The 12,143-nt window shown below is 45.3% G+C and overlaps 1 protein-coding gene across 6 annotated transcripts in view; it reads left to right on the forward strand.

Moving 5' to 3' along the window:
- Positions 1 to 12,143, forward strand: part of RBFOX1 (RNA binding fox-1 homolog 1) — a 2,072,285-nt gene that overhangs the window by 1,697,705 nt on the left and 362,437 nt on the right. Inside the window, exon 1 of one of the 6 annotated variants that reach the window (XM_047713057.1) lies at positions 11,137 to 11,378. The exons of the other annotated variants lie outside the window; for them this stretch is intronic. Coding sequence (XP_047569013.1) covers positions 11,235 to 11,378 — 144 coding nt within the window. The 5' untranslated portion in view covers positions 11,137 to 11,234. Of the gene's footprint in view, positions 1 to 11,136; positions 11,379 to 12,143 lie in introns of those variants that run through there. 6 annotated transcript variants of the gene reach the window in all.

Below are 12,143 nucleotides of genomic sequence, written 5' to 3' on the forward strand. Positions count from 1 at the left end.
TGAGTTAGGGCTTGAGTGTATGGATTTAAATGTCATCTATCTTCTCCTACCCTCAGTTTTCTCATCTGTAAAATGGGAGGGGTCAGATTACCTTCTTATTGGATTTCTGAATAAGTGAATTGTGATAACGAATTTAAGATACTTGGCATAGCACTAGCACACAGTAAATGCTCAATGATTCTTAGCTTTGCTATTATTTTTTTTATGACATTTCTTGGAATTATGTGGATCTTGATAGAACAATGGCTCTGAGGGGAAAAATAAGTGTTGGAGTGGCTTGGCTGGTGAGAAGTGGGGGGCTGGAGAGAGGGAGGGGGGAAGCCTGCTGAGAATCTAAGTGATATTAGAGGAAGTATCAGCACCCTGGAGTTTGGTGTTTTCACTAAAGAGGTCATAAAATATTAACATCCCCCAGAGTTACCCAGAAGAATAGTGGTGTCAGCTCCTGCTTGCTGTAGAGGAGAGGCTCCTTAGAGATGTCTCTGCCCCAGTAATAAGGAAGGAAAGCAGGGAGAGGCAAGGTGGTAGCAGTGATTTTAATAGCTTCCTTAACTGCAAACACTTGAGTTAAGAGAGAATGGCAGGATAGTGAACTAGCAATGGGCTGTCCTACAAGAGCAAAAAAGAATGGCTCTGCATCTTTCCAACTAGAGAGAATGGAGCTGTCTTTCCCACAGAGGCCAGTTTGTGTTGCCTTACCCTTGTGATCCCAACCAACAACCATGTCCCTATCATTAACACCAACACATGTCCATCACCACCACCACCACCACCATCATCATCACTATCATCATCACCATCATCATTACCACCACCACCACTTCTACCATCACTGTCATCATCACCGTTATCATCAACATAACCACCATTGTCATCACCACTACCATCATTTCCATCATCACCGTCTCCATCATTACTACCACCACCATCATCATCACCATGCAGCTATGAAGCTAACATGTACAGTACATTTATTAGATGCCAGGGTTATACTAAGCAGTGTGTGTGTGTGTGTGTGTTTGTGTGTGTGTGTGTATGAATCCAATGTTATCCAATTATTTAAAAAAAAATGCTTTTTTCAGGGTACCTGGGTGGCTCAGTGGGTTAAAGCCTCTGCCTTCAGCTCAGGTCATGATCTCAGGGTCCTGGGATTGAGTCCCGCATCAGGCTCTCTGCTCAGCGGGGAGTCTGCTTCCCCCTCTCTGCCTGCATGTGATCTCCCTCTGTCAAATAAATAAAATCTTTTAAAAAAATGCTTTTTTCCATTTATAAATAAGGACCCCATGACCCAGGAGGTTTAATTAACTTGCCAAAAGTCAGCCAGCTGGTACAAAACAGATCCAAGATTGGACACTGGGCAATCAGCCTTCCAGTCCTTATTCTATCCATTTTACTATTTTAAAAAGGCAGTATATGGTTAGATTAAACCCTGTGGCTCCAAAAAATGCCCTTTTAATTCATTTTTTTCCCATGAGAAGGAAAACCTATGATCCAAGTAAGCCTCACGGTGTCAAAAGGCAACCAGTGGTTTTCAAACACATAAACACATTTTAACAGTAGTAACCCTATACAAAGAAATTTACTTGAAAGCCCATTTATAATACAGATGAAAGAGGCAGAGTAGAAATGAATTTTGTAAATCCAAATGTGAAACATTTAGTATATAACCAATCAGTGAGAAAAATTAGATTATTTTGATAAACACCAATATTTGGAATTGGAAGTATAGATAACTGATAATTGGGGGGGTTTTGAGATTTATTTAGTTATTTGTCAGAGAGAGAGGGAGAGAGAACATGAATGGGAGGTTGGGGAAAGGACAGCAGGCAGAGGGAGAAGCAGGCTCCCTGCTGAGAAAGGAACCTGATGTGGGACTCGATTCCAGGACGCTGGGATCATGACCTGAGCCGAAGTCAGACACTTAACTGACTGAGCCACCCAGGTGTCCCCTGATACTGTTTTCAATTAGCCTCATAATCCAAGTCACTTCAATATTTTCATTTGTTGCATAATATTAGAGAAAGTGCTGATTCACATGTTGATACAGAGTTGCAAAAGGTAATTTTCTCAACCAGATGACCTAACACTATCAAGTTAATCTAGGATATGAATTTCATCTCCTGCTTTGTTGATGAGTATATCTCCTGGGTCAGCACCGTGCTGGGTACAACACGTACATTCAAGATGTAGGTGATGAGTGAGTGAATGAATGAATGAGCCAATGAGAATGAAATGGGTCTCAGGAACATGGAAATAGAAGAGCCTTGTATCTCCATTTCTAAATGTTCTCATGTATTCAACCAATATTCAAGAAGCACCCACTGCACCAAGCCAGACAGTGTTCTCAGGTGATGTTGATGGAACATTGCAGAGGAAAACTAAAGTTCTCATGGAGCATGTGCATGTCAGTGCAAAGAATGGGATGGCAGGAAGCAGTAAACAGACAAGGAACTCACTGTCAATATGGGCTGACCCATTTATATGCAGAAAGCTTACATATCCCCCCTGAGTTCCAGTATCCTCTTGGGTAACGTAGTGCTATGGTATGTATCCAGCACTGCCCCTGTGAAGAATAAAGGGAAACACACCTAGCTACCACCATGCTCATCTGCATCTCAACACTGCAAAATGTACAAAGATGTATGTTTCATTCTGGGACTATTTAATTACGCACTGGGCATTCTTGGATTTGTACACTCATATCATTAAAGCAGTCAAGCCAAAGAACATATATTTGTAGATGTATTAATATGCACTGGGCATAAGCAATTACAAGAGTAGATGCGAGGTGACCAGAATCTGGAAAAAGGGAGGATGGAAAGAAAGTGCTAGTTATGTGGCAAGAGAGGAGGTATCAGGTAAAAACATTTAATATCCTGACCTCAGCAATGGGAGGGGTGAGTGATGTCTTTTGAGTGGAAGATTGATGTGTTTAGTTTTGTCTATTTAAAATTCTCCTATGGAGTCCATGTGGCATGTGGGAAGGGAGGGAGGAACGGGGACCAGGAGCAAAGGAGCCAATTAGGGGAGCACTGCTTTGTTTTTTGTTTGTTTGCTTGTTTGTTTTTTGTTTTTTTTAAATCTGGGATAAAGAGAGTAACGTGATGCACTGGGATAGGAGAAATGGAAAATCAAGACAGGCTTCATAGTTGGAGCTCAGAGAGTTAAAAATATTGTGGTTTGAGAATCAGTTGACTATTCAGAGCAACAAAGGGAGGCGTGAAGGGCAAATGTTGATGTTTCAAAGTTAACTACATGGAAGGGAGGTGCTTCCATTAACATGGAGGCAAGTCCACAGAGGAAGAGAAACATGTGCCCATGTTTTGTCTAGGAGGGATGTTAAGACAGCAGCAAGGATAGGATCTTCCTACTGACACATGCGGAATGCTGTTTGAGGGACATGATCATTCCTGAAAAGTAGCCTGTGAAGAGAGGTCAGCGTGGAGGTGACAAGGATTCCATGGCGTCTGATTGCTACAAATCCTTCACAGGTGTGCGAAATGTAGCATAGCCATGACATGACGTGGGTCATGCAAGGTGATGACAATTGGGGTACACAAGTTAAGGAACCTAACGGAGGTGACACCAGACAAGATCTTGAGTTTATGGAAGACATAAGAATTCTGCCACAGAAGCACATTAGAAGGTCCATCCAGGGAAATACACAGTTTTTCTCCTACGTACCACTGTGCACAAAAAGTGTTGAATTATTCTATTTGAAACCAGGTGAAAGAAATGCTTTTCTTTTAACAGTGGACACAGGAAATCCTCCGAAAATGGCTTGATACGAACTTGGGTTAGAAGGGAATCTGCGGAAGGGCACATGGACAGCTGATGACAAGTTTTCAAGGAGCAAAAAAATGTGGGACAAAGAGATGGGAATGAGAATTTGCTCTCTGGTCCCCTCTGGGCAGAGGAAGAGGAAAAAGGAGTATGGCAGAGAAAGTCGAGAACCAGGAGAGTAGACTCATAGTCAATGGTGGTAGGATGGCTAACGGACATTTGCAAGGATATGATACATACCAGTCCTTCTAGAATTATGTTTCTAAGATGAGAATCTCTTCTACTCAGTCTTGCTTACACTTCCACAGTCTTCTGTCTCCTAAACTCAAACATGCCTTTTATGAGTGGATGTGTTGCAGAACATGAGGAAGGGCTGAGCTCCTTTATGTGTGGGCTCTTGTGATGGAATCCAGAAACAGGGAATAGAAAACTCTGAGCTAGCAGGTCAGATTAGGTTGTAAGACTGTGAGGTGCCATAAATGCAAATTGTGGTTTGGGGACCAGGACTTGGTATTCCATAGATTGTGTGTTTGGTGAGGTGAGATCTTGAGAACCAGGAAGGTTTTTCTGCTGAGTATCCGATCCAGTCGCTATGTGTTCTTCTGATTCTTTCAGACTGACCCAGTTTTGCTCTGAGTCCTGACATCCTTCCTAGTTCAGCACCAACAATTAGCAGCCTTTGAAGGTGTACTGATGATGCCAGGGACTCAGGATCCCTGTGGTTGCTCTTGCCTGTGTGCCAAGACAGGACCTTGGGTAGGTGAAGGTCAAGAGGGATTATTCCAGAACTTGAGATGTTAGAGGTGAAATCACTTTAATAGGAGATTCTTAAGGTGACTCATGTTGCATAAAGATAAATATTTCTGAGCATTTATGGGGTCAAAGAACCTTGTAGCCAAGCTTATTACAAAGGAAAAATAGAATCTTCTGCAGCCTTTGTTTGCCTTCAGATTTGCTCGAGTTCTCCAGAAAGTCACAACACAGGGAGTGGGTGGGGTGTGGAGGCTTCCCAAAGTAGACCTTCCCACCCACTTGTTCATTAGGAGAAATCACCACTTAGCTGTTTTTGTCTCTGCCGCCTACTGTCCCTTGTCCCACGCTCCACACTCTTACATTCTGTCCTATGCACTGGAAACAGACTCCCACCCTCTCAAGTGCCAAACATTGCACTCTCCCTTAGCATCACCTCCTGGAACCCATTATTTCAGGAAGGCTCCTGTGGGAGCTTAGGTTATTTGCTTGGTCTGGTATTTTTAAACGTGTGGTTCTGTCTGGTGTGTCTTGGGTCTCTCTTGAGGGGTGCTCGTTGGCTGCTGGAACATTGTCTGTACAACTGGCAACTTTGGTCAGACGTGGTAATAAGAAGGTGTCGGCAAATGAAAGCGTTTTCTTCTTCTTTTAAAAAAATGTATATTGGGGCGCCTGGGTGGCTCAGTGGGTTAAGCCGCTGCCTTCGGCTCAGGTCATGATCCCAGGTCCTGGGTTCGAGCCCCGCATCGGGCTTTCTGCTCAGCAGGGAGCCTGCTTCCTCCTCTCTCTCTCTGTCTGTCTCTCTGCCTACTTGTGATTTCTCTCTGTCAAATAAATAAATAAAAATCTTTAAAAAAATGTATATTAACTTTATTGGTTTATTTATTTACATATCTACTTATTTACTTCTTTATTCAGAAGAGCTTAAGCTACATTGTGAGTGGGGTGGGACTTACTCCTCCTGTAATCAAGTAGGGACAAGAAAGCTAGGGAAAGTTTGGTGGCCAAGGGGACTGATAAGATTCCTGAAAGAGGAAATCTTGCAGCTATAAAGACATAGGATAATGCTCTAGATTAGTGATTGTTAGGTTTAGATATTGCCAAAAATGATAAATAACATGTTGGTGATGACAGTGATGATTTGGAAGAAGTGTCTCTATGACTATGGGACAACGTGATGATGGGAAGAATATTTTCTGGCTTTTTTGTTCAACAGCCCTGATTGGAAACACTGCCCCCGTCCCTTATTTGCAGGCCCAGGTGTGCACTTTTGGAGCCTCAGTTCCTTCTTACGTAAACTGGGGCAGTGAAAACCCACCTCATAGCCTTTGGGGGAAGTTCAAGAAACAATATGGTAACCATATTGGCCAGAAGCTGTCTCTTTGCATGTTACTGCAGTTGGTCCCCAAAAATTAGCAAAAGACTTGACCTGAAATTTTAGTAGATACAGCTGGTGACGAATTTAGTTGACAAGCACTACTATGAAAGTTTATGTTCATCTGAGGCATTGGCAAGGTTAAATAAATTGTTGTACTCAGAAGACCAGGGCAGAAAGGTGATGGGTATACATTTTCATATAAATCCCATATTATTTGAAAGAATTCTCAAAAAAAAAATTGCACTTAGAGTTAGTTGTTTCATAAACAGATTGACTCTGTTGGTCTTGTTTGTGTGATTTTTAGCAAAAAAAAAAGAAAGAAGAAAGAGGAATGTCTATGGCATCAACTAGTCAGGGTCTGAGAATAAAAGTAATCCATGCTAATAGTTGCTGGTATGTACTGAGTCGTTGCTAAGTGATAGGCACCGATCTCAGAACTCATGTGTATTACATTATTTTATCTTTTAACAACTTAATTAGGAAGCCACAATTATTATCATTCCCTGTTAGAATGAAACTTAAGCTCTTAAGAGCTTATAACTCCGTAGATAGTGAACAGCAGCCGTAGAAACATAAGACAGAGCCGGGACTCCTCACCCGGTGGCAGTGAGACTCCAAAAGATGTATCCCCCGCTTCACAGTATGCTGCGCGCCCTCACATGGGCTGGAAAGAGCTCCCACAGACTTCACCATAGCTCTCATATTTCAGGTGGCCTTGAATGAACAGGGCCGCAGCCACCGGGTCATTGAGGAAAATGAAGGAACTCGGGTGGTTCCACAAATCCCACCCGTCTGACTTTTATTAAGCTCTCCCCCCGCACCTCGTGAAAGGCATGCGACTCTGGCTCGGGGCACTAAGAATTGAGCAGAGTGTTTGGTTTGGTTTGGTTTGCTGTGGCAAGCCTGTCAGGGCGAGGAGGGTAGTTATCCAGGCCTCGTGGGTGTAAGTGTCTGTTGTTCGCAGGTGTCCCCACTACGGTGAGCACGCCTCGTTGATGCCCGGTGTGCCGGTGCCTATGCTGGGAAGCGCTTTCCATTCATTATCTCGGTGGTTCCCAAATACTGATCCATGGATCCATCTGATACCGTAATGACATTTTCAACAGACTGCAGCTAAATGAGAAAATTAAGGGCAATTTAGTGAAAATTTTAATAGACCTAAATTTAATCAATTTGAAGGGCTGTCCTTTATTTTGAGATTATGTCCTTCTTACTTTTTGGTATAAAATGCCCTTTCCTTTATGAAATGATGATGATGACAGATGGTGTGTGTGTGTGTGTGTGTGTGTGTACTAACTTGGCAAACAATTTTTAAGTTGTTAATTTCATGCGCTCTCTCCACTGTTTTTAAATTTTTATTGTGATGGTCCATGAATTAGGGAGGAAAAAAACTCCAAGCCTCGCTGCAATTCTGTGAGGGAGCTATTATTAGCCCCATTTTACAGATGAAAAAAAGAAAACTGGCTAGAACAGGGCCTGGAATGCAGTCAACACTAAATGTCCTCCAAGTAGTTGAGCAAGTAGGTGACTCAAAGGGCTTGTGGCAGAGATAAAGTTTTCTGCAGATACTTTAATTCTCACCTTCCTGAAGATTGGCCTGGGGAGCTGCCCCTATCAAAATGTGGAAGTGAGAAGAAAATACTTCTGAGCCAGTCCTGGACATTGTCAGGGAGCTAACCCCAGCACAGGTAACTACATTTAAGATCAAGAAGTCCTGCTCTCTGTCTAACCGGAATTTTTCTTGCTCTGGGGCATGAAAACCCCCCTAGAAGATCGCACTTTAGTGAAATGCCTGCTCTTTTCACAGCCTTAGGAAGTGACAATAAGGATTTATGAAAGAGAATAAAAACCACAGTGATTTCTTTTATTCTTTTAAGTAGCTGGCAGATTGGAGGGAAGGAAAAAGTTACAAACACTGTTGTGTGGGTCAAATTCAAACTTGAGCAGCGGCCTTCTGTTTAAGGAACTTTCCTTTGAAGACGGTGTTGTTCATTGCTGGTTTTCCCTGCACTCTGCTTCCTACAGCGGGCGTGTGAGCGTTCAGTTAAGGGTCCTCGTAGCTGCAAGACAGGACGGTGCCCCTTGATTACGCATGGACTATCCACATGCAGGTGATCCCAAGTGCCCAGCGAGTCTTTGTAGAGACAGAAGAGTGTTTTCTTTCCCCGCTTCTCCCATTTATTGACGTGGAAGAATCATTTGGGGCTGGTGGCATCGATGTGGGTCTTTCCCAGTCTCTGTTGAGATGGAATTCAAAGTCAGCATCCCCAGATGCTGCTTGAAAGGCTGGCAGAACTTTGTCATCAAGTGAGCAGTATTTGCAGATACGGCATTACCTTTTGATTTATGGTCATTGGATGCTCTTTTCTTGATTAACATGCACTGATGTTAGCTGTAGACTCTTCCCTGCCTGCTCCTTTGTGCGGCTGCCATGTTGGGGGGTGGTGTGCAGGGGCGCGCTTGTCTCTGTGTGCCACGGTGTTTGCGTGCACTCGTGCAGGGATGCTCAGACTCGGTCATCTACAGAATGGCTCCATATCATTTTGAGATGAATCTAGAAGGTCTGGATTGCATGGGTTCATTCTGCAGACTTCCAGTGTGCCTGGCTGGGAAGTCCCAGGTTTAAAGAGAAGTCTGAGCCATTATTGCAAAATGGGTCCATAAGAATCCAATCACCACTGAGGGCTTTCAACTTTGAAGAGAAAACAGACCGGAAAACCAGGGTTGGCTCAGCGCAGCCGCGAACAGTTATTGGTTCTTTACATAATGTATTTGTTTTTCATTAAACCATTCAGATAAGGTCTTATTAAAGTGCCATGTATTATTTATCGTATTTCTTATGAAAATGAGCTGAAGGGAAAATTCTGTCCTCTTCCTGGGGCATTTGCAAGCTTTTCCAATGCCAGCAAGAAAAAAAAAAATGAAGTAAGCTAAGTGAACCCCCATCAGTAGAACAGACTGGAAAGCATGGGAAGGAGAGAGTAGGGGGTTAAAAAGCAGAATCTCTGACCTTTTTTTCCATGTCTGTTTTGTGGAACGGCTTTCTCTTGGGTTTTGTGAATTCTAAAATAATAAAATAAATAAAAGGCAGAAAGTAAGAAAAGAAGGAAAAGAGTGAAGCAGTTTATTTGTGAATGAGACCTTGCCCAGTGAATGTGATTTGTTAGACAACATAGAGCAAGGATTTTTCACACTTAATACTGCCCCCCCAACCCAGCAGCGTAAAATACCAGCCAGAAGCCCCCTAACCCCATAGCAGCCTCTGCTCCAGGTGAAACATGGTAGTGTGCCCCTCTAAACCGACAGACTGTGTGAGTGACAGGGTGTTGGAGGGACTGGTTTTGCAAAGCGAAGAGAAGGCTGGTCGGGGCCTGGTGTTGGCATAGCAAAGACTTTAGAGTTATCGATGGCATTTCAAAACGGAACAACAAAAAATGGAGCTGTGGAATAATTAATTTCCTTTTCTTCAGAAGGCATTTTGATTAGCCTGCAAAGTGAGTTGTGCCTTTCAAGCTGATGGCTCAGTTCAGAAGGAGCCCTTTGGCTGAGAGTGGCTCCAGGAGCCCCATGGAGGAGTCAGCAGGGATGTCCCCTTGAGGCCCATCCCCTGGTCCTGCCCCAGGTGCTCCTTCCTGGGGTGATCTCATGCCTCTGGGGGTGTGCTCTATCCTGCAGGCCAGCGGCAAGCCCCCAGCCAGGTTACTTGCTTGGGACCCAAGAATCAAAAAAAAGAGGATGTTCAGACAGCCTCTTGCTCTGAAAAAGAAAAAGAAAATCCAATCACTGGGTCAAAATCTATTTCAAAAAATATGGCTACTCTTCTTGATCATGATTTTGCTGCTGCCAAAAATGTGCTTTTTTTTTTTTTTTTTCCTGTGGGGACCAACGATGCGTTAGAGTCTTAATATTTTCTTTTGATTTGCAGATCACATCCTATTTTATTGCATAAAGACTAACGAAATCTACTAATGAATAATTATTACTTCATAAAATAAAGGGAAGGGGGAGATCCCTCTGCAAGAGCAGAATGCTAATTTGGCCAAGGAGGGCTGGCCAGGCAAGAAAAAATAAAATATAAATAAACCATTGTAATTTGCCCGCTGCAGCCCACAGAGTAATGGCTTATCAGACACGGACTTCCCCACCCTGTGCATTTATAATTTGAGAAGAGCAAGGATTCTGGGCCGGAGAAGCCCCCTCGCATTCACCCGGGGCTGGCGTATTAGTTAGTCCAACAGGGTTGACTCCCATGCCAGCCAGGGCGGTTTCCCCATTCAGCGGCTCAGGCTGGTTCAAGTGCTAGCCGCTGCGTGCACGGCCGAGGCAAGGGGCAGAGCGAAAGCTGCGCCCCAAAGCCTGGGGGCGCGTCGCTGCCTCGCCATTCTGCCGGCGGTGGGGGCCCCCCAGCATCCGCCCTCCCTCGGGCGCCGCAGCCCTCAGCTCCCCGTGCCCCCAACCCCTGGCGTCGTCTCAGCACTCTTCCGAAGGGGAATCCCATTTCTGTGTTTATTTTCAACGAGTCGGGCAAACAAACCGCCACCAACATCTAAAGAGTCTGGGTCCCAGCTGGGCAATCGCATTAATTGTCCCCCTCGCCCGGATGCTGGCGACGTGGGGCGCGCTCTCACTTCCTCACCCGCCCCGCGGAGATTTTTAGCAGACACAATTTGAATTTTGGTGAGTCGTTTTAGAGGGGGGGAAAAAAAAAAGCAGAGGGGAGGGGAAAAAAAAAAAAACCAACCCTGCCCCTGGACCCATTTGACAAATGAGGAAGCAGGCAGCATCAGCACCAACGGACTGAGCCTCAGTGTGAGTCAAAATCAATCTTTCTCTCTCTCTCTCTCTCTCTCTCTCCTTTCTCCCCTCCCTCTCTCGCCCTTAGCTTTCTCCCCCCACCCCACCCCCAGCATCTACAGGAGGGCATCCACCCCCTCCCCCCAAGTTGCCTTTGCCTGTTCTTATCATCTTCACGGGGGGCGTGGGGGTGGGGGCACCGTCCACTTTGCGGGGCATCAGAAAGCAGGCCCAACAAACCGGGGAAAGGGTACAACCACGAAGGCAACAAAATAGTTTCCCGGCCCTCTTGAGTGTCTTAGTTGGAGGCAGATGAACGCCAGGATCTAGCAAACCCGAAGGGAAGGAAGCCAGCGAGGAGGGACTGGCGCGCGCAGGGTGCGGCGGGGGGAGGGAGAGAGAGAAAGAGAGAGAGAAGAGGAGGGACGGCCACCGGGTTTTGACTTAGATAATCAGCAAAATTAAAAAGGAAAAAAAAAAAAAACAAAAAACAACATTGTAGCGACCAGGCAAAGAGCAGCGTGATTGCATGCGAGCGTCCCCACTCGTGCTCGGCGGGCGCCAGAGAGAAACGATGCAGCATCCTCTGACGGGGGCCACCTGCGTGGCGCTCCCCAACGTGGGCATGTGTCCCCAGCTCTCGTGTGCCTTGACTTTTATGTACTTACAGCAGGTAAGGCGCGCTCTTCCCTCGGTGGCTGCCTCCGGGGCTCAGGCTCCGCGGACTGGGTACCCGCATCGCTGGGCTGCGCTTTGGACCCTGGAGGGGGTTGGGGAGGGGGCTTGTGCTTTCGGATGGGAGGGGTGGATCCGGGCCCCTAGTTCTCTACGGAGCCCAGGCGCCCCGCGCCCCGCTGGTTTTGCACCCCTCTGAATACTTTGAACGCCTGATTCTGAGCCTGGGTGCCGGGAGTTTAAAATTGCAAACTGCATTTTCTTTACTTGGATTTCTCTTGTGCCTTCCGCCGGTGAGGACCTGAGTCTGAGACCCCTTTGATGCTAAGTGTTTGGATCTTTGTGGAGGCACTCCCCTGCCTGGAGGATTAATTTAGCTGTTTTAATAGGGAGTGAAAAGACCTGTATGTATGTGTGTGTGCTCAGTATTTTTGTTTTCTTAAGTTTGTCTGGGCTGTGTTTTATTCAGTCTGCTTGGGATCTGAGCCTTTGGGTTTCTGGAGCGTGTCAGCTCTGGAATCTGCCTCCAAACTCACTGGCCATGCTGTGATGAAGGCAGTGGTTTAGGATGCTGTCTTTGTTGGCATGTGTAAAGGCTTTTTTTTTTTTTCCTCCCCTCCTCCACTCTCCTTTAATGGTCTTACTGAAGGATTCTGTGTTTGTTTTATTTTCCATTCTGTGTGCACATCAGAATCTTTCATTGTGTTTCTCTCAGTTTTTCTCTGGGTGTTTCCCTCAGACCCTCTCTGTTTCTCCCTCTTTA

Source organism: Lutra lutra, chromosome 18 (assembly GCF_902655055.1).
Source record: "Lutra lutra chromosome 18, mLutLut1.2, whole genome shotgun sequence".
In the NCBI taxonomy this organism is placed as follows: Eukaryota; Metazoa; Chordata; class Mammalia; order Carnivora; family Mustelidae; genus Lutra; species Lutra lutra.